General features: G+C 41.9%; 2 protein-coding genes across 4 annotated transcripts in view; one reads left to right on the plus strand and one right to left on the minus strand.

Moving 5' to 3' along the window:
* The window catches only part of LOC146662609 (uncharacterized), a 108,393-nt gene that overhangs the window by 47,090 nt on the left and 35,708 nt on the right, over positions 1 to 25,595 (plus strand). The window lies entirely within an intron of this gene.
* On the minus strand, positions 6,282 to 25,199 carry LOC146662612 (uncharacterized). The gene is made up of 4 exons (XM_085417591.1): positions 24,588 to 25,199; positions 20,500 to 21,096; positions 8,630 to 9,226; positions 6,282 to 7,168 (listed from the first exon to the last, which is right to left on the minus strand). Exons 1-4 carry the CDS (start codon positions 24,603 to 24,605, stop codon positions 6,497 to 6,499), a joined length of 1,884 nt encoding a protein of 627 aa, XP_085273717.1. The 5' UTR covers positions 24,606 to 25,199; the 3' UTR covers positions 6,282 to 6,496.

Below are 25,595 nucleotides of genomic sequence, written 5' to 3' on the forward strand. Positions count from 1 at the left end.
AGTCATACGTGTATACACTGTAGGTATTGTACTTTCCATGCAATCATTTTATATCTTTTAGATTTCACATATTGTAGACATATTTAAAATATAGTGTGAAAGACATTAATTAAATTTTTTTTTTAAAAGTAGGGTTAGTATTAGTAGTATAAAAGTATTGTGAATGTAATATTACCCATTTTAATGTAATTGACTCAGAGTTTATTCTAAACTTTTATTCAGAAAAATAATTTTATCCAATGTTTTTGCATTCAGTCTATTGCGTTTAGTTGAGACCATTTCCCCAGCTTTGGAAAACACACGCTTTTAACACAAACACTGACTTTCAAGGAATCACTGAGGCCAGTTTTCCTTTGAGGAAAAAAAAATCCATCTGACGCCACACTTGTTGGTATTGCCTGCATCAGTATTTTCTCTCTTCATTATAAGCTATTTGAGTTTGCATCACTGCAGTATTAGATAAAAACCTCAACAAGCAGACGACCCCCTATGAGCAAACACTTTGTGATGGTGGGAAGGAAAAGCAGAGAAAAGAGTCTGTTTCCCAAATCCAAACTGTAAGCTAGTTCGACAGGAGAGAGGCCTGATATCTGAAGGCTCTGCTCTCCTCCAAAAGTACAACTGCAGTCTGAGAGCGACGTGCTCTGTTGGGATCATACGGTACTACAGTATAAGGTCTTTAAGAAATGATGGGGCCTGATTATTCAGGACTTTATATTCAATTCTAGATTTAACATGGAGCCAGTGTGTTATGTTTCGGCTGTGTGCTGGCAGGAGAAGGACCCAGACTGACCAAAGCCAGAGCAAATGTCCAAAACCAAAAACAAAACAAAACATGGAGCTCATGAAATAGTGCAAAACAAAAGTCTACGAAAAGCACTGATGCTCAGGAAACAGTCCAAAAGCACCCCTCAGGAGGACGACCCGGAGGACGGCCGCACACGAGACTATCCAGTTCAGGGGGGCCGAAGGCTCAACAGTCCATGACTGAACAGCTCAGGGGGCTGACCACGGAGCCAGCGGTGGCAACGAATCAGGTCAGGAGGCCGGCCACGGAGCCACCGGCCAAGAAGTCCAGTCAGCGGCCTGGAAGGTGGCCACTGAAGCCAAACCAGGCAGGGACGAAGTTTAGCAGGACTAGGCCAGGCAGGACCAGGCGAGGAAGCTACTGGTGGTGGTAGCGCTGCAGGTGAAGGCGTGGAAGCCACAGGTGGTGGAGCAGCTGACAAGGAAGGTTGCTGGTGGGGCTCTCAGCCGGTCTGGAAACCAAAGCAGGGACCAGCTGGACCTCAACCTCCCTCACCCGAGGGACTGGTACAGGTGCAGGAGAAAGCTGGGCCCGAGCTGCCCTGAGTGCAGGGGCAGGAGGCAGAGAGTGGAGCTCAGGAACATTTTCACTGACAGTTTCTGTGTAAATGGGCTGGTGAGTAGCACACTCCAGGGATAAAGCCATACTAACAGTCTCATGAGATGCTGCCTGAACAGTGTTAATGGGATGGACACAAAAGCATGGTGAGCTGGGTCGAGGTTAAATGGTTCTGAAACACAAAACTCAACTTGATTCAATAGTTTCGCGGCACTGAGTCCAAGCTTCCTAGCCAGTTTTAATATGGCAGATGGCACTCTGTTGCTAGTCACATTTTCCATCTGAGGCACAGAAAAAATACAGTGAGGTACTGGTGGAGCAACACTGGGAGTCTCAGACACAGGAGCAGGATTATCGAGGTTCAGAGGAGTCAGTTGAAAAACCAAAGTGTTCATAGAAGGAGCGTGACTAACCATAGATGAAATGGTAGTTGGTCTGGTACCAGAATGTGAAGAATGTGGCAAACAGTCATTTTCACTCACAAAAGTTGTCTGCTCAGCTGCCGTGGAGCGACAGCGGTGTGAATGCTGCTTTCTCCTGGAAGAGGGAGGAGACGAGCCGTCCCATGAATCCTCCAGCGGACTCGGCTAAAAATCCTCCGGCTCTTCACAGAAGCGGCTGCTCATACAAGATCTACAGCAACACAGAAATATCCATACCTCCAGTAGTGCAAACTGTGTTGATGAACCCAACAGTAACAAAATAAGTTCTGAACTGAAATCAGACTACCTCTTAAAAAAACAAAAAAACCTATCACATGAAATGCAAATGGCTTGGGATGTGGCACAAATACCTAAAACTTTACACCACTGTATCTGAGGATTTATATGGTCGTTATAAGACACTATGCCCCTAATGCTGAAGGACTGGTTTATCTTCAGAAGGCTGGAAGATAAACACTCGCAGGAACACAGTGAGATGGACCGTCTGATACCGCAACAGGGCGGATAGTAAACTAATGTCGATAGCAAACAAAAAGCTTTATTTTTTTATTTTTCAAGTCTCCAACTGTAGCAAGTTGCCGGAGTTTTGGCACAACGCATTGGACATACCCACGTTGACAGCAGCCTCGTTTGTGCACGCAGCGACCAACTTTGTTGTCCAGTCATCCAAGCCTGTGTCCTCAAGAAGTCTCACAAGTCCATCCCTGTGCGGTGCGGTCAGCACCCAGTTCAATCAGTCCAAGAGAGTCAGAGGTAAACTCTCCATTGCTGGACACAGACACAATGTAAATGATGTCCACAGATCCATCGGAAAGCATCCCCCAAAATTCGTCAGACTGCAATTTGGCTCCTAACTCCCCGCTGATGGTGTGATGCTCTGCACGATCCGTGCCCCCTTCACGTGAATGATATGCATGTCTGACATTTACTCCTAGCCACCACAATAATAATATCCTCAGAATATAAATGTGGACATTTCTTCTCAGCTAGCTTGTTTATTAGCAATGACTTGCACCACATTTCAGTGCACTCATTGTTAGCTTCAAGCCACGGCACTTTGAGCCACCTTTTCGAAAGAAGTTTTTTCTTGAGCTCTGGCTCCGAAGCTGTAGGAACACCTGTCAGGTTGAATGAGATGGTCAAGTACGCAAAGGCGCTTGGTAACATAAGTGTCACTACGCATTCATAATTTTTGTCACACATGCACACCTGAGTAGCAGCTAGGTGCATCCCTGTCTATAACACAGTTTAACATGTTTATCTTACTCATCACCAGTGTTTGGTAAGTTACTTTAAATTAGTAACTTAGTTACATTACTAGTTACTTCTATCAAAAGTAACTCAGTTACTTCAAGTTACTCGTTACTTTCAGAGTAACTAGTTACTAGGGAAAGTAACTTTGGTTTTACTCAGAATTCTCTTGTTAATGTGTTGCTTCCGTAACTGGATACCCAGCAAGAGTGCCAGTCTTCTAGCTTGCTTACTTGCCACAAGTGCACTGTGCCACCTACCAATACAGGGAGTGCAGAATTATTAGGCAATTTTTGAGGAATAATTTTATTATTGAACAACAACCATGTTCTCAATGAACCCAAAAAACTCATTAATATCAAAGCTGAATGTTTTTGGAAGTAGTTTTTAGTTTGTTTTTAGTTTTAGCTATTTTAGGGGGATATCTGTGTGTGCAGGTGACTATTACTGTGCATAATTATTAGGCAACTTAACAAAAATCAAATATATACCTATTTCAATTATTTATTTTTACCAGTGACACCAATATAACATCTCCACATTCACAAATATACATTTCTGACATTCAAAAACAAAACAAAAACAAATCAGCGACCAATATAGCCACCTTTCTTTGCAAGGACACTCAAAAGCCTGCCATCCATGGATTCTGTCAGTGTTTTGAGCTGTTCACCATCAACATTGCGTGCAGCAGCAACCACAGCCTCCCAGACACTGTTCAGAGAGGTGTACTGTTTTCCCTCCTTGTAAATCTCACATTTGATGATGGACCACAGGTTCTCAATGGGGTTCAGATCAGGTGAACAAGGAGGCCATGTCATTAGTTTTTCTTCTTTTATACCCTTTCTTGCCAGCCACGCTGTGGAGTACTTGGACGCGTGTGATGGAGCATTGTCCTGCATGAAAATCATGTTTTTCTTGAAGGATGCAGACTTCTTCCTGTACCACTGCTTGAAGAAGGTGTCTTCCAGAAACTGGCAGTAGGACTGGGAGTTGAGCTTGACTCCATCCTCAACCCGAAAAGGCCTCACAAGCTCATCTTTGATGATACCAGCCCAAACCAGTACTCCACCTCCACCTTGCTGGCGTCTGAGTCGGACTGGAGCTCTCTGCCCTTTACCAATCCAGCCACGCGCCCATCCATCTGGCCCATCAAGACTCACTCTCATTTCATCAGTCCATAAAACCTTAGAAAAACCAGTCATGAGATATTTCTTGGCCCAGTCTTGACGTTTCAGCTTGTGTGTCTTGTTCAGTGGTGGTCGTCTTTCAGCCTTTCTTACCTTGGCCATGTCTCTGAGTATTGCACACCTTGTGCTTTTGGGCACTCCAGTGATGTTGCAGCTCTGAAATATGGCCAAACTGGTGGTAAGTGGCATCTTGGCAGCTGCACGCTTGACTTTTCTCAGTTCATGGGCAGTTATTTTGCGCCTTGGTTTTTCCACACGCTTCTTGCGACGCTGTTGACTATTTTGAATGAAACACTTGATTGTTCGATGATCACGCTTCAGAAGCTTTGCAATTTTGAGACTGCTGCATCCCTCTGCAAGATATCTCACTATTTTTGACTTTTCTGAGCCTGTCAAGTCCTTCTTTTGACCCATTTTGCCAAAGGAAAGGACGTTGCCTAATAATTATGCACACCTGATATAGGGTGTTGATGTCATTAGACCACATCCCTTCTCATTAAAGAGATGCACATCACCTAATATGCTTAATTGGTAGTAGGCTTTCGAGCCTATACAGCTTGGAGTAAGACAACATGCATGAAGAGGATGATGTGGGCAAAATACTCATTTGCCTAATAATTCTGCACTCCCTGTAGAAAGGAAAAAATAATATGCACATTTCCACGAGAGAAATCCCACGCCTGATTCTATCCTAGCCATTCTATCCTCGCTTTTTACATCCAACACAAAAACTGCAGTCGTGGTGCTTTCGATTGTACTCAGAACTCGGAAATTCTGCCTTCTGAATAGGAAGATGTTGGTAACAACAGACTGCAGATGAGCTGCATACAGAGCTGGACTGGGACAAAAAAATCGTCCCGGGCATTTTGACTAGAGACCGGCCCACCATTATAGGAAAAACCATAAAGCCTTTGAATGAAAATAAACGCTGTTGTGACAGTGATGTACACTGTTCTGATGGTATATATGTATCAATCTATCAATTGTTTGTTGTAAGACTCAGATAATTATTTTTTTAAAAGTGAGACATTTTAAATGAGAATAAGAAAGTATTTCCTTGTGCCCCCCTCTCCCTTTTAATGCCCTACATGGACCCCTGGCAACACTTTGCTAGACCCGCCCCTGCACAGTTACCAGCTGTCAGCTACTTAGAAAAGGATCCTGGTGTTATTTGTCTCTCAGAAACAGTTCATAACTTCCCTTCAACTCATTTATGTCACCTAAAAGGCAAACCTGTTTCTCCATCACCTGTTCAGCTCTGATTCAGTAAGGACATCTCCTGGTTTCATCTTCATGTTTCCCTCTCACCACATAACCAAACCGATATCATGACCAGCAGATTTACAGCTGTGGCTCCAGCAAACATCAGCTGATACTAGAAATTAATATTAAATAAATTCTAACAACAGCTGATCAAGCTTAAACGTGCTGCTGTTGTTTAGCACGACATCCGCTGGTTTCCTCTTTCTGGCGCAAAGTGGGCGATAAACAAACAAGAGAGAAAAGCCGATCAGCTGATCATTGATCACTTTCACGATTGAAGCAGAAACAGGAGAGAAGAAGAGGCAGCTGTGCAGCAAACACACAGTAACTCCAGCTTTGTGTCTTTTTCATTGTAGCTGAAGTCCGGGACAAACTGTGTTTCTTTTCACCTAAATACGAAACGCGTAATATTTTCTCTGAATACGAGACGATTCCGTTTTTTACGGGACAGTTGGCAACTCTAATAATTAACCTTATGAACAAAATAAAGTTCAACATCAGTAACATAGCACCCACCCAGCTGTATAGAAACTCCGTCATGCTAGCTAGCACGCAGTACGAAAAAGTCAGCATAACGAAAATAAACTCCAACTAAACTTGGTTCATATCTGACCCAGATGGACTGCAGGTCATAACTTCTTACCTGAAGTTCAGTTCACCTGACACTCTCGGACCAGCGGCCGCTTCGGGTCTCTCCTCTTGCCTCCCTTTTCCTTCATCCACCTGCTGGCCTCCACCACTTGCTAATGTTATTGAATCTGTAGAAGCTCCGCGATAGCCACCACACGAAGTAACGAATAACGACCCTATCTAAATCCCAGTAACGAGTAACGCGTTCCTGGTTTTGGCATAATAACTAGTTACTGTGCTCGTTACCACAATAATAACGTAGTTACTGTAACGCGTTACTTAATAACGCGTTAGTCCCAACACTGCTCATCACCTGTTTAATTTTTCTCAGTACACAAGAGGAACATGTTCATTCACAGCTGAACTCTGTGGAGCCTGATCTCAAGGGTTTTATGTCTGACCCTGAAACCGGAAGAGGATCTTTCTGTCTCTTTAGATTCACTGTGATCCAGTGATGGGAGTGATTTCAGCCCTGAGTGATCACGCTGATGTTTGCACAGAGCAGACAATGAGGTGAATGTTTTGGCACATTGGTAACAGTGAAACAGTTTATTAGTAACGTGGGATCGTTTGTGTTTGGAGTATGAACTGAGATTCCTGAAGCTCTTGTCACACTGGTCACAGCTGTAGTTTCCTTCCAAGTGTGTATGTTCATGATTGTTACGATTACCTGATTGTAAAAAGCTTTTGTCACAGTGTCTGCACTTGTATGGTTTCTCTCCTGTGTGGACTCGTTCATGTCTTTTAAGGTTGATTGCAGTGGTGAAGGATGACCCACATTGTTCACATAGGTTCTTTGTAACCCCACTGTGAATGAGTTCATGTTCTTTTAATCTACCTGATGTGGTGAAGCTTCTCCCACATTCTTTGCAATATTTCAGTTTGTCTCCAGTGTGTTTACGTTGATGTACTTTTAGGGTGTGTTTTCGACTGAAAGTTATTCCACAAAGATCACAACGAAACTCTTCCCCACCACCACAGCGACGACAGGGTTGAGAACTGGATCCATCTGTGTCGCTCTGCTTCTAAACAAAGACACAAAGACAGTGTAAGTCAGTCCTTCAACATTTTTATCATGAACGTCGCCTGAAATAAAGAGCATCTCTGCAGACGTCCAATTACATTTGACTGTTTCAGTTAACACACTCAGTTTACTGGGCTGCAATAACTACAATACTACCACCATAATACTACAGTAATACTTATTTCATGTTACAGTAACATCTGAGTTACACTAAAGTACTACTATGCTAATATTTGCAGGGTACCAACACAGTGCTAAACTACTAACTGCAGTAATACTCATTTAATACTGCATTAATAACACTGTAAATGTGCAGTTATAACACTCAGCTGACTGGGACACAAGACAAACACTGCTACCCCCATGACACTGCAATTATAATATTAAATAAGTATTTTAACACTAATGTCTAAAAGCACTAAAGCTATAAATAAGCAATGATACTACTGCTACAATAATACAATACCATTACGTAATGATACAACTTTGTTAACCATAAGAGAAGATTACTGAATGTTTGGTTTTGTGCTTATTTTCATTTGTGTTTTATTTTATTCCATGTACACCTGACAGAGGAACGAGCCGCTGTAAAGAAAGAAGAAAGAAAAGAAAGAAAAGAAAGAAAGAAAGAAAGTGTACTTTATTTAGTCCCCGTGGGGAAAATCCCTGTCTGCATTTAACCCATTCACTCAGTGAAGCAGTGGGCAGCCATTGGGCGCCCGGGGAGCAGTGTGTAGGGACGGTACCTTGCTCAGGGGTACCTCAGGGTAGCTGTTCAGGGGAATCGAACCCCCGACCTTCCGATCATGGGGCCACCACTCTACCTACTGAGCTATCCCTGCCCAAAATGCCCAAAAGGCCATTTATGCTGAAATAATAACAATATCATGATATACCAGGAAACTGCCTGAACATTAAATAACACCATCATATCAATTTTCACCACTTTTAGTTTTTCATGATCGTGTAAACAAAAACCATAACTGAAATGAAAATCTGAATCACTCAGAGCTGCTTTTCCATCCATCCATCCATCCATTCACTACCGCTTTTCCTTTTCAGGGTCGCGGGGGGCGCTGGAGCCAATCCCAGCTGTCGTAGGGCGAAAGGCAGGGTACACCCTGGACAGGTCGCCAGTCTGTCACAGGGCCAACACACAAGGACAGACAACCATTCATTCACACCTAGTGACAATTTGGATTTTCCAATTAACCTATCCCCACAAACTGCATGTCTTTGGACGGTGGGAGGAAGCCGGAGTACCCGGAGGGAACCCACGCAAACACGGGGAGAACATGCAAACTCCACACAGAAAGACTGATGGTGGAATTGAACTTAGGACCTTCTTGCTGTGCGGCAACAGTGCTAACCACCGTGCCACCGTGCCGCTAACGCAGTTTAATGAGCAGAGTTGTTCCAAACAGTCAGGCTAAAATGACAAGATAACAATATAAATACATACCTCACAGTAACTGCACTTGTAGAGTCTCTTTCTGGTGTGGATCTGTTGGTGTCGTCTCAGGTAACGTGGAGATTTAAAAGTCTTCTCACACAGGTCACATTTATAAGGTCTCTCCTCAGTGTGGGTAAACATGTGTTGTTGTAAATCTGTGCCTGTTATAAACTGTTTATCACACTGATCACAGCAGTACACAACATGTCTGGTGTGAATGCGTAGGTGTGTATTCCGGCTGTCTATGTGGCGAAAAGTTTTTCCACAGATGTCACAGCTGTATGCCTTAATTCCAGAGTGGGTAACTAGATGCTTCTGTAGTTGGCTACTTTGAGTAAAAGCTCTGCCACACTGATCACAGCTGTACGCTTTAACTCCACTGTGGATGAGTTGGTGTTTTTTTAGAACATCCTTCCAAGAAAAAGTCTTTCCACACAACTCACAGCTGAATTGTCTCTCTCCAGTGTGGATGACCTGATGACGTTTTAGTGAACCCTTCACAGCAAAACCCATCCCACACTCGTCACAAGTGTATGTTTTCTCTCCCTTTCTTCTTTGAGGTTTGTCGGCCTCCTGAGAGCGCTGACTTCTCGCTCCATGTTGGTCCTGCAGTGACAGAGATACAAACAGAGGCAGTGAGTGAAATGCAGTCGTGGAACAAACTGAACCTGAACAATCATTATAATTTCCTTTATTTCCTTTATATTTGAAAATATAAAGGATATAATAAAGGCTTATCGTATTATTTTATTATATTATTTTACTGTATTATTTTTATGGATTGGATTTATATAGCGCTTTTTGAGGCACCCAAAGTTCTTTACAATGCCCTATTCATTCACTCTCACATCCACACAGGGGTGGAGGCAAGCTACAAGGCAAGCTTTTATTCATCAAAATAGATAGAAAAGACCAATGAGACCATCAAATAATTGAAATGCAGTCGTGGAACAAACTGAGCCGACTGTCTTCAGCACATCTCTGAGAAATGGTGTAGGTAACATATCCAAGGGGCACGTAGTTGGTTTCATGTGCATTATTATATCAGTGAGATGGGATAATGAAACCGGTTTAAATTCTGAAAAAAGGAATGAACATGTAGGTGGTTCAGAGGGGTCTTGGGATGGGAGCGGGATATGTGCTCAGATATCATTAATTTTTTCAGTAAAGAATTTTTGAAAATCCTCAGACGTGTGTGGGGCAGTCTCAGATATGACTGATGTGGTGGGATGCAAGACAGAGTTGATTGTATTGAATAGAACTTTAGGATTACCAGACTTCTTGTTAATGATCATGGAGAAATAATTTGCTCTTTCTACCTTGATGGTGCGCTGATAGTTATTTAAGCAATCTCTAAACACTTGATAAGAAACGTGGAGCTTATCTTTCTTCCATTTTCGTTCTGCTTTCCTGCATTCCTGCCTGACGGCACGAGTGACCTTATTTAGCCAAGGCTGAGTTTAAAATTTTTGCCGTCTACTTTTTAAAGGAGCAATTGAGTCCATTATGTTGGTACAAGCACAATTAAAACATGCAAGAAGCTCATCAGGATTATTGTTATGAGGAGAACTTTCATCAAAGGTGGCTAAAGGAGATGCAGCGAAGGCAGCTGAGAATTGGGGAGCAGTTTCAGGTGTTATAGGGAGTATAAGAGAGGGGGCCTGGGTTTGTTTGGGGGATGAGTGAGGAATTGGAATATTAAACAAAATGAAATTATGGTCAGACGGACACACATCAATCACTTCAACGCCAATCACTGAGAGCCCGATGACAAGATGAGGTCAAGAGTGTGGCCCTGCTTGTGTGTAGGGCCGTTGACAGACTGGGTCAGGTTAAATGAGTCCAAGAGTTGTAAAAACTCCCTAACCAAAGGTTTAGAGGGGCAACACATATGGATATTGAAGTCGCCAAGGATTAGAAGCCTATCAGTGGTTGGATAGAAAATCCGAAAATTCCTTAATGAAGTCTTTGTTAAGGTGAGGAGGCCTATAAGCTAGAGCACAGAGTACAGGAGAGGACAGATCCAGCAGTTGCAGTTCAAAACTGGTGTAGACACTTCTGGGTAGCATTCTACATTTAAAGTGATCTCTGAAGACTGTTGCCAGGCTGCCTCCACGACCAGCAGGTCCTAGGTGTGTTGAGGAAGTTACAGTTTTCAGGAGTCAGTTCCACAAAAGCAGCTAGATCATCAGTAGGTAGCCAAGTTCGAGTAATAAAGAGAAAGTCCAAGCCATGAGAAACAACCAAGTCACGGTATATGAAAGTCTTGTTCACCACGGACCTTGCATTGACTAATGCCAATTTAAGTGGTGAAGAATCTGAGAATGAATGTGTGACAGCACCAGATGGTACAAATTCCAGATGCTGAATCGTATGGTTAAAAGGGGAATCATAGTTTCTCCATTTGTTCACACAGCCAAGTTAAAACCACGTTAGCCAGCATGCCACAGCCACGAATTACAGCCCAGTGCCAGAAAAGTGTCTTCATAGTTTTATTTTTGAAATACACCAATTTTTATATACTGCAGGAAAAAATAAATAAATATTATAATGCAAATTGCAAAAATTAAAACAAACTATTTCCAGCAGTGCAATATGAGTCCGAAGCATCCCACAAACGACACAGAAAGTCATGAAGTCAAATATAACTTTTAAAAACAGCAGTATAGGCTCACAAGGCCCTGATGGTAAAAGGCTACATTTCCGCAAAACGACATCACTTCCGGTTTCGGGCAGGACATGGAGGACATGCGATAGTTCGCGCTGATGGAGTATGAAGTGTTACGAACAGCTGATCGGATCGGCAAAGCGTGTTTCTGGAATATTATGTCTTTGTTGCTGCAAGTGCTTTTTATGCAGTTTTTGCAAAGCTTTATGTGGAAGGAAACCGTGACTTAGGACAAGCTGATGGCATAAGATGTAAGTACAACTCCTCCGGTTTTCAAAAAGTAGTGCGCTAGCTTACGTGGTTGCAGTGCTACCGGGATTTAAAAACAGTTACACAAAACGGAGCGTGCCCGCTCTGACCGGCTTTAAAGGGTTAATAAACTGGAAATGTAAAGCTTACATGTAAGTCCTCATGTGTTGAAATCAGATATTGGGTCTGTACATGTGACATTATGTTTTTTCGTAAACTGAAAGATGCTGCAAAACAATCTGACGCAGAATATTTAGTGAAGTGATTGTATATATAATAATATACAACACAGTCATATAACAGGTTGGGAGGATGAGAGTTTTAGACGTGACTGATTATTTGGTGAAACTGTGATATTTTCCTCACCTTCTGTGTTGAGCTCATTGTTTCCTCTGTAGTGACTCAGCTGAGTCCAGATGGCTGAAAATGTTCCTCTGCTGCTCCGTCAGACTCTTCTCCTCCTGCTGATCAGCTGGGACACAAAACAGATCTTTGTTAGGCTCCACACTGCACTGAAGAGTCAAAGTGTCTCATATGTTCATCTGACAACACAAAGTACAAATTTCACTCTGATTGCTTGTAGAAATCTTGTGAGACGTGTTGTGCTGCAAAGTGAGGAAACTCTCTCACTCACTTATACTTCAGGAGGAACTTTGTGACATTGGCTCTAATATTCTAAGCAGCCCTTTACTATGACAGGGCCAGAAAGTCCTATTTGAAGGTTTGGGAGAAGGACCATGTTAAAGGTGGATTGGGGTTTATACACTTTGTTATGATACAGGTAAGGCTGTAAGAGCCTGAGAAGGTGTCCTGAATAAACCTCTAAAACCAGTTTTCAGCTAACGACTCTGCTTCAGTCTGGAAAACAGCAACTACAAGTTTAAAGACTCCATCAACAATTCACACCCAGCAACAGCCTGAACAGCTCCTCCTGTGGTTTCCACAAACAGGGACAGACCTGTTACTCCCCCACCCCACACTTTCAACTCCTTCAGCCCCCCAGTCCCACCACCTCCACCATTCCCCAACGACCACTGATCAAAGCTCATTGATCAAATGCTGTGATTGCAGCGACTCCCCAACTCTCTGTGAATGGTACTCATTGCCATTGATCAGCGGCCTTTGATTAATGAGCTTTGATCAGTGGTTTCAGTGCTTTCCTTCCTGCTTTGACTGCAGCTGTGTTTGACACAGGAAGACATTATTACATTTGTCACGATTATACTTTATTCTTTTTGGGGGAAGTGCAGCTTTAAACCTTCATATGATACAAGTCAACCCAACAAATCAATCTGAACGATCACAGGTGGGAAAAACTTCTGTAGATAAAAAAAAAAAAAAAAAAATTCAATCCACAACATGATTAAAAACATGATTTCACCAAATCACCAGGAGCTGCACATTAACCACCACAATATATTTTATTCTCTGTGCTTTCAAATATGAACACTGTTTACTTTCATCTCTGTTTCATTAGTTTTTGTTAACATCTTCCTGTGCATCACTTTACAGCAGCCACACTCATTAAAATGAGACTTTGTAGGAGTTCACTTCCTCTCATGTGTTCATCCACAGCAGCTGGACAATAAAGTTTATTGTGACCCTGATACTGCAGCAGATCGCTCTCATCCATTTCCTGTTATCACTTCAAATAGAAATGAGGCTGTAGAGGTTTGGTGCAGGCAGAAAAACAGCTGCAGGGACAATGAAAAGACTTTTCTGCTCCAACTTCTCCCAGCATGCTGAGCTAATGATTAGTTGGTGTTTTTCTCCAAACACTCTCTCACTCTTCCCTCAACGTGTTCACAATAAACTGTGAACAGACACCGAGGAGAGCAGCAGAAGACCTCATTCAGGAGCTAAACTCAACATGAACTGAACTCACAGTAAAGTTAGCTCGGTGCTTACCTTTAGATGAGCCCACAAACCGAGAGAAACTCCGCGATGAAGCTGCAACTCTTTCCAAACACAGGAAACAGATCAGGGAGCAGAGACCCACGTGGTTCACGCTGATCTCGGCTACGATCCAGGAGACAAGGGTGGGCAGATCGATGCAGATATCGATCCAAACGGTGGTACTACTTTATTCTCTTTGAATGAAAAAGCAGCTCTCTGTGCAAACACCTCTTCTCGTGGAGCGTCCTTACTTTGTTCCGCTCTGTCACTACCCGATCCGTACCGGAAACCCGATCGGTACCCCGCATGCGCAAGTCTTACGTCACTTCCTCTCTTTGCCAACATTTAATATATTTGAATGATCGGATGACACTACATTATTCCTAAAAGATGAAAATCAAATCTCTATTGCTATTGAAACAATCTCCACATTTTCCAAAGTTTCTGGATTGTACTTGAATATTCCTAAATGTGAACTTATGGCGATAAAAGAATGTTCGAAAACAGCTTTGTGTAACATTCCAACAAAACAAGAAGTTTGTTATTTAAGATAGGATAAGATAAGATAACCTTTATTAGTCCTACACGTGGGAAATTTGTTTTGTCACAGCAGGAAGTGGACAGTGCAAAAGTTATGAGGCAAAAATTAGAATACAATAAGAATAAATACAGTACACAACTGTACAGAATAGAATAAAATACTATATACAGTAGAATAAAATAAAATAAATATACAATAAGATAAAAATAGAATACAAATACAAATACTATATACAACTGAGTAAAAATACAACGATGACAGAAAGGATTATTTAGGTATCATAATAACCAAAAATCAGGAAAGTAGAATCACTCAAAATTTTTATCCTATTCTAGAGAAACTCAAACACAGATTTAATCAGTGGCTCTTAAGAGATTTGTCGTTAAAAGGCAGAATATTAATAACTAAAGCAGAAGGCATCTCTCGTCTTACATACGCTGCATTGGCATTGCACCTTGATAAAAAACTTATAAAAGAGGTTGATAAGTTACTTTTCAACTTTATCTGGAAAAATAGGACACACTACATTAGAAAAACAGTTCTTATGAACTCCTATGTCAATGGAGGACTTAATGTGTTAGATTTTAACACTTTAAATAGCACATTCAAAATAAATTGGTTGAAGAATCTAATTACTAATCCTACTTCCATTTGGAATACTATACCTGTGTTCATGTTTTCTAAGTTAGGTGGCACTGAATTTTTCCTTACTTGTAATTTTGATATTGATAAAATCCCTTTAAAAATCTCTGCTTTTCATCGTCAAGCTTTTTTAGCATGGACTCTTATTTACAAGCATAACTTTAGTCCACACAGTCATTATATCTGGAATAACAAGGATGTTTTATTTAAAAGAAAATCTCTCTTCTTAGATAGTTGGTTTAGGAATAACATTATTTTAGTCAACCAATTATTTGATTCAAATGGTACGATTTTCTCCTATGAAGAATTTTGTTTACATTTCAATTTAGCTATAAATTGTCATGATTATACCAAAGTATTTGGCTCAATACCATCAGGGGTTTGTATGCTGTTTAAGAATCAACCTAATATCACTTCATTCCACAGGCCGTTGGCATCTCCCATACAAACTTTTGTTGGCAAGATTTGCTTTTCTAAGCAATCTAAAAACAGCAATAAATCGATTAGAGCTTTATTTCAGAGTACCATAACCACGCTACCATATGTCATTTTTTTCTTGAACCAGCTGTCAGATGGTATTATGTGGAACGAAGTTTGGAAACTCCCTAATCAGTTTTTAATTACCAACAAAATTAAAGATATTTCTTATAAATTAATACACAGAATTTATCCTTCTAAAGATTATCTTCAAAGCAAATTCAAATTAGACATTGATACAAGCTGTAGCTTTTGTAAAACTTCCAAGGAATCTACTATACATCTTTTTTGGTTTTGTAACCTTGTACAAGATTTTTAGCAGAGTTTATGTGTTTTTATTTCAGAAAATATATTTAAAGGATTTGTACTGTTTTGGAAATATGTTTTGTTTGGTCTACACAAAAACCAAAGACAATTACACTTTGATAACAGATATATGATTAACTTGTTACTTTTAATGGCTAAATTTCATATTCACAAGTCCAAATGTTTAGGAAGACATCCCTCTTTTTATGTATTCTCCTTTGAACTTGTACAGAATCTTAACTCAATTAAGAACTCCACTAACCCAAAAGCTATAAAAACTATTGGTGTTTGTGAAAAAATCAAGATCTTTCAATCACTTTATTCTTTGGCTTGATCAGTTACTTTCCCCCTAGCATATTTATATTGTTGTTTCTGAATACTGTTCGTGTATTTGTTTATCTATGCATACAATTCTTTTGTAAGTACAACACCATTATTGTAGTACTGTTTAATTCCGTTTTGTATTGTACTGATGTTTAAATAAAGGTTTGAGAAAAAAAAAATATATATATAAAAAAAACAAAAACAAACACCCAGCACGCCGCTGCGGGCGGTTTATCCTTCAAGCTCGGGTCCTCTACCAGAGGCCTGGGAGCTTGAGGGTCCTGCGCAGTATCTTAGCTGTTCCCAGGACTGCGCTCTTCTGGACAGAGATCTCCGATGTTATTCCCAGGATCTGCTGGAGCCACTCGCCTAGCTTGGGAGTCACCGCACCTAGTGCTCCGATTACCACGGGGACCACCGTTACCTTCACCCTCCACATCCTCTCGAGCTCTTCTCTGAGCCCTTGGTATTTCTCCAGCTTCTCGTGTTCCTTCTTCCTGATATTGCTGTCATTCGGAACCGCTACATCGATCACTACGGCCGTCTTCTTCTGTTTGTCTACCACCACTATGTCCGGTTGGTTAGCCACCACCATTTTGTCCGTCTGTATCTGGAAGTCCCACAGGATCTTAGCTCGGTCATTCTCCACCACCCTTGGGGGCATCTTCCATTTTGACCTCGGGACTTCCAGGTTATACTCGGCACAGATGTTCCTGTACACTATGCCGGCCACTTGGTTATGGCGTTCCATGTATGCCTTGCCTGCTAGCATCTTGCACCCTGCTGTTATGTGCTGGATTGTCTCTGGGGCATCTTTACACAGCCTGCACCTGAGGTCTTGCCTGGTGTGATAGACCCCAGCCTCTATGGATCTTGTGCTCAGAGCTTGTTTTTGTGCTGCCATGATTAGTGCCTCTGTGCTGTCTTTCAGTCCAGCCACTGGTAGGATTTCTGGATATCAGCCACCTCCTCTATCTGCCGGTGGTACATACCGTGCAGGGGCCTGTCTTTATGTCAGTGGCTTCTATCTCCTCCTTTGGCCAGCCTATTACCCCAGCAGGGTACCTGATCACGGGCAGGGCATACGTGTTGATGGCCCGGATCTTGTTCTTACAGTTCAGCTCTGAACGGTAAGATGAGATATATAGATATCTATATAGATATCTATATCTATATATCTATATAGATATCTATATCAAGCTGTTGAGAAATGCTAGGAGCTAACTGGGCGCTAACCGTATCATTCAAATATATCTATATATATCTATAGATATAGATATAGATATCTATATCTATAGAGATAGAGATAGATAGAGAGATAGATAGAGAGATATAGATAGAGATAGATAGAGATAGATAGAGATATAGATATATATAGATATATTTGAATGATACGGTTAGCGCCCAGTTAGCTCCTAGCATTTCTCAACAGCTTTTTCATTGCTCAAAATAAGCGTCACACTCACAGGAGGCCGGTAAACCAGTTGAAACGGTGTGCAATTTATCAAGACTCAACCCCAGGTAGGCCAATTATGGATCTTCGGATCAACATTATGTCAGCAGCTGTTCTCAACTGTGAACTACGTTAAAAACAAACACCGTTCACGCCTCACAGATGACAGCTTACAGTCCTGTGTAAAGATGAAAGGGACTTGGTACAGCCCCGATTTGCAGATGCTGTGCGCAGAGGTTCAGGAGCAGAACCTCTCCGCTCAGGTGCGTCCGCCTGAGCGTTTATACCGCTGTCTGCTTTGGTCGCAAAGCCATCATGGATGTCTGTGGAGATCTGGCTTTTTTTAGATTCAGTTAAAATCAAGGCACTCGAAAAGATCCTCTGGAAAAGAGTAATATTCTTGAAACAGAGTTTAACACACAGAATTATAAGGACAGTAAGAAATTACACACAGAATATAGCGAGACAGTTAGCAGAAAGCAAAGTGAAGCGAACCCCATGGTGAAGAGCCTTTAAGCACAAACATAACAAATTTGCAAAGGGATAACAAACAGTCGTTATAATTAATCACACATTGAAATATCAGACAAATCAACAATACAGCTCTTCCAATTAGCTGCTCGTTAATATTATGCTGAACACAGTCCAAAAGATTCAACAAGTCACATCAGTCTCTACTGTCTGTCTACTGTTTACTATAATAGCCAAGAAGCTAAAAAAGGTAAACAGCAGTTTTCTCAATTCCTACTGAGTGTTATCGTTTCAGGACAATACCAGGTAAGCAGATGTGTCGTTTACTTTTGTGGGATTTTACACAACCCAGGAAAAATAATTAATACATAATAGGCTTGGAGTGAAGATATGAATCATAATCAAGCAGCCCGCCCCCTCCCCTTTCGACAGGTTGTGTGTGAGACTTCAGCACAGCATCAAGCAGGCGCACCGAGGGCCCTGACACTCAGTTTTTACATATATGCTGTCAACGTTAACGCTGTCATCAAGATTGACACAATTACAATTTTTAACCCATCTGGAGCGCAGAATGCACGAACTTTGGACAAACTGTCCGAAATACATTGACAGAGACATTTCAGGGATTTCTGATTTCTGCGCTCCAGAACGGATTAACTGTGTAAAATTTTTAATCACGTAATCGTGATGTCAGCATTGACATTAAGTTTAACCCTCAAACCTCAAGAGAATCTTTCCTTCTCTTCAGATTCACTGTGATCCAGTGATGGGAGTGATTTCAGCCCTGAGTGATCACGCTGATGTTTGCACAGAGCAGACAATGAGGTGAATGTTTGGGCACATTGGTAACAGTGAAACAGTTTATTAGTAACGTGGGATCGTTTGTGTGTGGAGTATGAACTGAAATTCCTGAAGCTCTTGTCACACTGGTCACAGCTGTAGTTTCCTTCCATGTGTGCCCATTCATGAAAAATACGATTACCTGATTGTGAGAAGCTTTTGTCACAGTGTCTGCACTTGTATGGTTTCTCTCCTGTGTGGACTTGTTTGTGTGTTTTAAGCTGACCTGCAGTAATGAAGGATGACCCACACTGATCACAGAGGTGCTTTTTAACCCCACTGTGAATCAGTTCATGGCGTTTTAATCTACTTGATGTGGTGAAACTTTTCCCACATTCTTTACAGTATTTCAGTTTGTCTCCAGTGTGTCTACGTCGATGTACTTTTAAGGTGTATTGGTGACTGAAAGCTTTCCCACAAAGGTCACAACGAAAGTCTTTCCCACCACCACAGTGAGGACAAGGTTGAGAACTGGATCCATCTGTGTCGCTCTGCTTCTAAACAAAGACACAAAGACAGTGTAAGTCAGTCCTTCAACATTTTTATCATGAACGTCGCCTGAAATAAAGAGCATCTCTGCAGACGTCCAATTACATTTTACTGTTTCAGTTAACACACTCAGTTTACTGGGCTGCAATAACTGAGAAGGCAGACCTCCATCTGTGGGGAAAGAGCGAGACACCTGCCTGTCCCCTGTGCTTTGGAAGAGGGACCCTAGAACACCTCCTTAGCAGCTGCCCAAGGGCCCTGGCCGATGGTCGGTATCGTTGGTGGCACGACCAGGTGCTCAGAGTAGTTGCTGAAAAGATTGCCTCAGCAATCAGCACCAGCAAGCATCATCATGCTCCGAGGAAGGCAATCTCTTTTATTAAGGCTGGTGCGCCCACATTTGACAACTGGCCTCCTCAACACAGCCTCTGATTGGCAGCTACAGGCTGACCTGGGTAAACAACTAAAGTTCCCTCAGAACATTGCAAAAACATCACTCCGGCCAGACATGATAATTATTTCTGAGGCCTCAAAACAGCTGATCATGCTGGAACTCACAGTGCCCTGGGAAGAGCGGATTGAGGAGGCCAATGAAAGGAAACGAGGAAAGTACCAGGAACTAGTGCAGGAGTGCAGGGGAAGGGGCTGGAAGACTTTCTATGAGCCCATAGAAGTGGGTTGTAGGGGCTTTAAGATAAGATAAGATAAGATAAGATAAGATAAGATAAGATAAGATAAGATAAGATAAGATAAGATAAGATAAGATAAGATAAGATAAGATAAGATAAGATAAGATAAGATAAGATAAGATAAGATAAGATAAGATAAGCTTTATTAGTCCCACACGTGGGAAATTTGTTTTGTCACAGCAGGAAGTGGACAGTGCAAAAGTTATGAGGCAAAAATTAGAATACAATAAGAATAAATACAGTACACAGCTGTACAGAATAGAATAAAATAATATACTATATACAGTAGAATAAAATAGAATAAAAATATACAAGATAAAAATAGAATACGAATGCTATATACAACTGAGTAAAAATACAACGATGCCAGAAAGGATTATTGCACTTAGTGTTATTGCACATGTAGGCCGGCTGGGCGTGGCTGGGGCAGCCAAGAAGAGGGCCATCCAGGCTGTGAGTGAAGCGGCAGAGAAAGCCACAAGGTGGCTGTGGATCAAGAGGGCTGATCCGTGGGTAGCTACTGGTACGCAAGTCGGGGCCTGATCACCCCCGGCTGGGTCGCCTGGGCGAGGGTGTATGACCCGAAACACCTGATGACCTTAGGATACATCACTGAAGATGAGTACCAGTGCATCCAGGAGATGTGTCTTTATAGCAATATTACCACCATAATACTACAGTAATATTAAAATCATAACTGACATGAAAATCTGAATAATCACTCAGAGCTGCTTTTCCATGCAGTAGAATTGCTAACATGCTAACACAGTTTAATGAGCAGAGTTGTTCCAAACAGTCAGGCTAAAATGACAAGATAACAATATAAATACATACCTCACAGTAACTGCACTTGTAGAGTCTCTTTCTGGTGTGGATCTGTTGGTGTAGGCTCAGGTTAAGTGGAGATTTAAAAGTCTTCTCACACAGGTCACATTTATAAGGTCTCTCCTCAGTATGGGTAAACATGTGTTGTTGTAACTTCGCATGTGTTGTAAACTGTTTGCCACACTGATCACAGCAGTACACATCTTGTCTGGTGTGAATGCTTAGGTGTCTATTTCGATTCCCTATATGGCTGAAAGTTTTTCCACAGATGTCACAGCTGTATGCCTTAATTCCAGAGTGGGTAACTAGATGCCTCTGTAAGCTGCTACTGTGAGTAAAAGCTCTGCCACACTGATCACAGTTGTACGCTTTAACTCCACTGTGGATGAGTTGGTGTTTTTTTAGAACATCCTTCCAGGAAAAAGTCTTTCCACACAAGTCACAGCTGAACGGTCTCTCTCCAGTGTGGATGACCTGATGATGTTTTAGATTACCCTTCTCAGTAAAATCCTTCCCACACTCGTCACAGCTGTATGTTTTCTCTCCCTTTCTTGGTTGAGGTTTGTCGGCCTCCTGAGAGCGCTGACTTCTCACTCCATGTTGGTCCTGCAGTGACAGAGATACAGAGGCAGTGAGTGAAATGCAGTCGTGGAACAAACTCAACCTTGAAATTCCCAACATAGTATGGAGCCCTGCAAGGGACATGAGAGGAAAAAAAATAAAGATGAACTTTTGCGAGATTTTGCAAAAGCCTTCAAATGCAACCTGTGAAGGATGCAGTCTATTTTGCAAGATCTTGGAAAACGTTTGTTCATCTCAATATTTTTCTCCCATGTCCCTCGCGGGGCTCCGTAACATTAACACTAGTTTTAGACCTGAAGGTGGAGTGTGGCACCAAACCCCTTAAAGGTCTCTTATCCCCACCTGCTGGTAGTTCTAACACATTACATCCAACCTGCTGTTAAAATAATTAATGACTGTTTAAACACTAAAATCATGCCCATCCCTGCTGCTTGTACACAAATATTAATGCCTCCATACTAACACACACAGAATAGTAATACACGTTTACCAAGTGAATACTTTTATACTTCCCATTTCCTATCATATATTTTTATGTTTTTTCTAATTTATTCAACATTGTGTGCAATTTTTCTCTTTTTTTTCTTCTTTTCTTTTTTTTCCCTTCTTTTTTCTCTTATTAGAATACAGAAAATGTTCAAGTAATTAGACGCAAATTCCACTAAAGGACGGATGGCAGTTGCTGTGACATTCTTGGAAAGGAAGAAAACTAAACCAGACAGAAGATAAAGTAAAAAAGCTAAAAAATGAAAAAGAGCCCCCAGAAGACATCAGCGCAGCTCAAAGGGGTCACAGCCCAATGGATCAGTGGTTGTATTTATTACAACAATCTCAAATGAGTTGCGTTAGAAACTCTACATTGGTAAATCATTCATTTAGAACAGTCATCGACAAACTGTTTGTGAATCAAGCCATTCTATGTAGGCAGCTACTGAAATAAGGATAAAAACAGGTCAGCGCCGTGAATGCTGCAGTGTTTTGTAACATAACTGTGTAGGCTGCTGACTCCCATTCTAAGACTCAATCTCTGTCTCTCCATTCACAAGAGAAACAGACAAGACAGACTGACAGTGGGAGGGAGATATGATTAAAGTGGAAATGAGACAAAAAAAGATCTGAGAGAGACTGAAGAGGACCGAGGACAACATAAAGGTCACCCACTCACAAAGGAGAGCAAGATGAAGAACATGCCCAGAATAGCAGCAGATAGGTCAGATGAAGAGAGAATCAAATAAAGTCATTAAACAATTCTTAAACGGGAATCACACGAAAGCAACACAAATAACAACAACAAAAAAAGTCTGTTTTTCTCTTACAGGTCACCGCTGCAACTAATATGGCGTCCACCTACAAATCACGAGCAGCTAAGCAGCAGCTTTTTTTTTTAGGGCTCCCTCTGGACACATATATCTTTAGTTGTTTGTCATCTGCCATTCAAAACACAAAAGACAAAACCAAGCTGCACAAGATCGTGAGTGCTGGTTACACAGAGGCTGATGAATATGGAAAATGAAGCATAATAGAAGCGGCTTCAAAGAGCAATATACTCCTCTGAGCAGTGAATGGTCAAGCAAGCATGTTGTTATTCAATCTGTCACAATGTTAGAGGGCTACAAAAAGGGAAGGACAGATGAGGTGATGTACACAACACAGAACTAATGGTGTTAAAAAACAAAACACTATTGGTTTAAAAAGTTGCTATTTCAATTTTAATAAAATCTTAATGTGTGTGTGTGAACACACACTTGGTAGCAATGAGGAGGGAAACTGCATTTTATAACCTGTGGAAAAAACCACAGGCTCTGGGTGGTGCAGTAATTATCACCACTCTCTCTGTGTCTGTGTATGTTCTCTCCGGGTACTACTCCTCCTTCCCATAGTCCAAAGACATGGGTGGAGATGGTTAATTAATGATTTTATTTTTTTTTTTTGCCTGTCCCGTTTGGCTCTTTTGCATCAGAATTATTGTCTAAAGGCAAAGAAAGATGCCCAACGGATTTACTTTACCAAATTGACCATCCCAGCCTTGCCGTAATGGTCCATTTGATTCACCTTTTATTGTTTATTTTATTTTCACTTGCTGAATACGGGACAGACTTGACTGGGGGAAAGAAGGGGAGAAAGAAAGAGAAACAGCTGAGAAGAGGGACGGGGGAGAAGGGCAAAAAACAAAAACCAACAGAATGAGCAGAAAAAAATTTTTTTAAAAATGCATATATCAATCACCTGGATCACCTGTTGAGAAAGAAAAAAGAAAACAAGCAGAAGAGAACAAGAGTAATAGAATAAACAACATCACAATGATATATGGGAATATGACAGTAAATACTAAATATTAAACATTATTGTGCAGCTCATAAGATCAACAGAACACAGTGTGCTTTGAGGTAGGAGCCAAAAAGGGTGTAGTTTGTGGGTGTGATCACCCGTGTGTACACCTGTGAGCATGGACGCGCTTGTTTTTTTAAAAGGTTCCTTCATGTAATAATCTGCTAGAGGGTGTGGGGGGGCCACAGCCCCATCCACCAGGGCATGAAGCAGGTATGGAGGAGATCAAAACTCCAGACATCCAGAGGCCCCCAGAACACAAGAGACCAAGGAAGACCAACAGAGGGGCAGCCGCGCCACTGTCCCGGAAAGAGCTGAGGAGAGTCCCAGATGAGGGCTCACTCAGCAGCCGCGGAGCAGAAGCCAGGGGGAGTTGCAGTGACGCGCCCGTGAGCTCCGCCGGCAGCCAGCCGTGCCTGAGTGACCGAGCCCCAGGCCGAGAGGCCGGGGGCACCCCACCTCCGAAGTGGCCCGAGCGAGCCCCAGGCTCCAGGCCCCGATAAGCGTCTGCCAAGGAGTGAGCCGGTGTGTACCCGGACGCCCATCCCCGGACACAAAGAACCACCAACGCACCGATGTCTGAGGGAGTCCGCCACTGGCAGGGGAAGTGGTGGTGGGGGGAGATAGCCCTCCATACCTTGAAGGGCCTGAGATGTCCCCAGAGAGGTGGCGCCTGATACCCAACCTGACATATAGACACAGACATACAGGCACACACATATACAAACATCCATTTCCACCCATATGCAATTACCCAGCACTCAACCAACGTGCAATTTTTCTCAGTGTGTTGCTAGCTGCTGTTGTAGGTTCGGCTGCTGTACATCACAGAGAGAGAAAAGAAAGAGACCTAACGTCACTCAGAGATGGAGAAAGATAAGACACACAGGACAGGAGAGGAAGAAGAGAGGTTAGATTTAAAGGGAAGGACTGCTCAGTGGGATTTGATCAACTGCAGATTAAAGCTTACATGTAAGTCCTCATGTGTTGAAATCAGATATTGGGTCTGTACATGTGACATTATGTTTTTTTCATAAACTGAAAGATGCTGCAAAACAATCTGAGGCAGATTATTTAGTGAAGTGATTGTATATATAATAATATACAACACAGTGATATAACAGGTTGGGAGGATGAGAGTTTTAGACGTGACTGATTATTTGGTGAAACTGTGATATTTTCCTCACCTTCTGTGTTGAGCTCATTGTTTCCTCTGTAGTGACTCAGCTGAGTCCAGATGGCTGAAAATGTTCCTCTGCTGCTCCGTCAGACTCTTCTCCTCCTGCTGATCAGCTGGGACACAAAACAGATCTTTGTTAGGCTCCACACTGCACTGAAGAGTCAAAGTGTCTCATATGTTCATCTGACAACACAAAGTACAAATTTCACTCTGATTGCTTGTAGAAATCTTGTGAGACGTGTTGTGCTGCAAAGTGAGGAAACTCTCTCACTCACTTATACTTCAGGAGGAACTTTGTGACATTGGCTCTAATATTCTAAGCAGCCCTTTACTATGACAGGGCCAGAAAGTCCTATTTGAAGGTTTGGGAGAAGGACCATGTTAAAGGTGGATTGGGGTTTATACACTTTGTTATGATACAGGTAAGGCTGTAAGAGCCTGAGAAGGTGTCCTGAATGAACCTCTAAAACCAGTTTTCAGCTAACGACTCTGCTTCAGTCTGGAAAACAGCAACTACAAGTTTAAAGACTCCATCAACAATTCACACCCAGCAACAGCCTGAACAGCTCCTCCTGTGGTTTCCACAAACAGGGACAGACCTGTTACTCCCCCACCCCACACTTTCAACTCCTTCAGCCCCCTAGTCCCACCACCTCCACCATTCCCCGACAACCAATGATTAAAGCTCATTGATCAAATGCTGTGATTGCAGCGACTCACTCACTGTGAACGGTAATCATGGCCATTGATCAGCGGTCTTTGATTAATGAGCTTTGATCAGTGGTTTCAGTGCTTTCCTTCCTGCTTTGTCTGCAGCTGCGTTTGACACAGGAAGACATTTTTACATTCTTCACGATTATATTTTATTCTTTTTGGGGGAAGTGCAGCTTTAAACCTTCACATGATTCAAGTCAACCCAACAAATCAATCTGAACAATCACAGGTGGGAAAAACTTCTGTAGATAAAATAAAAACCAACATTCAATCCACAACGTGATTAAAAACATGATTAATT

Source organism: Rhamphochromis longiceps, linkage group LG9, assembly GCF_057381845.1.
Source record: "Rhamphochromis longiceps isolate RC_006_pf linkage group LG9, R_longiceps_female_GT1.1, whole genome shotgun sequence".
NCBI lineage: Eukaryota > Metazoa > Chordata > Actinopteri > Cichliformes > Cichlidae > Rhamphochromis > Rhamphochromis longiceps.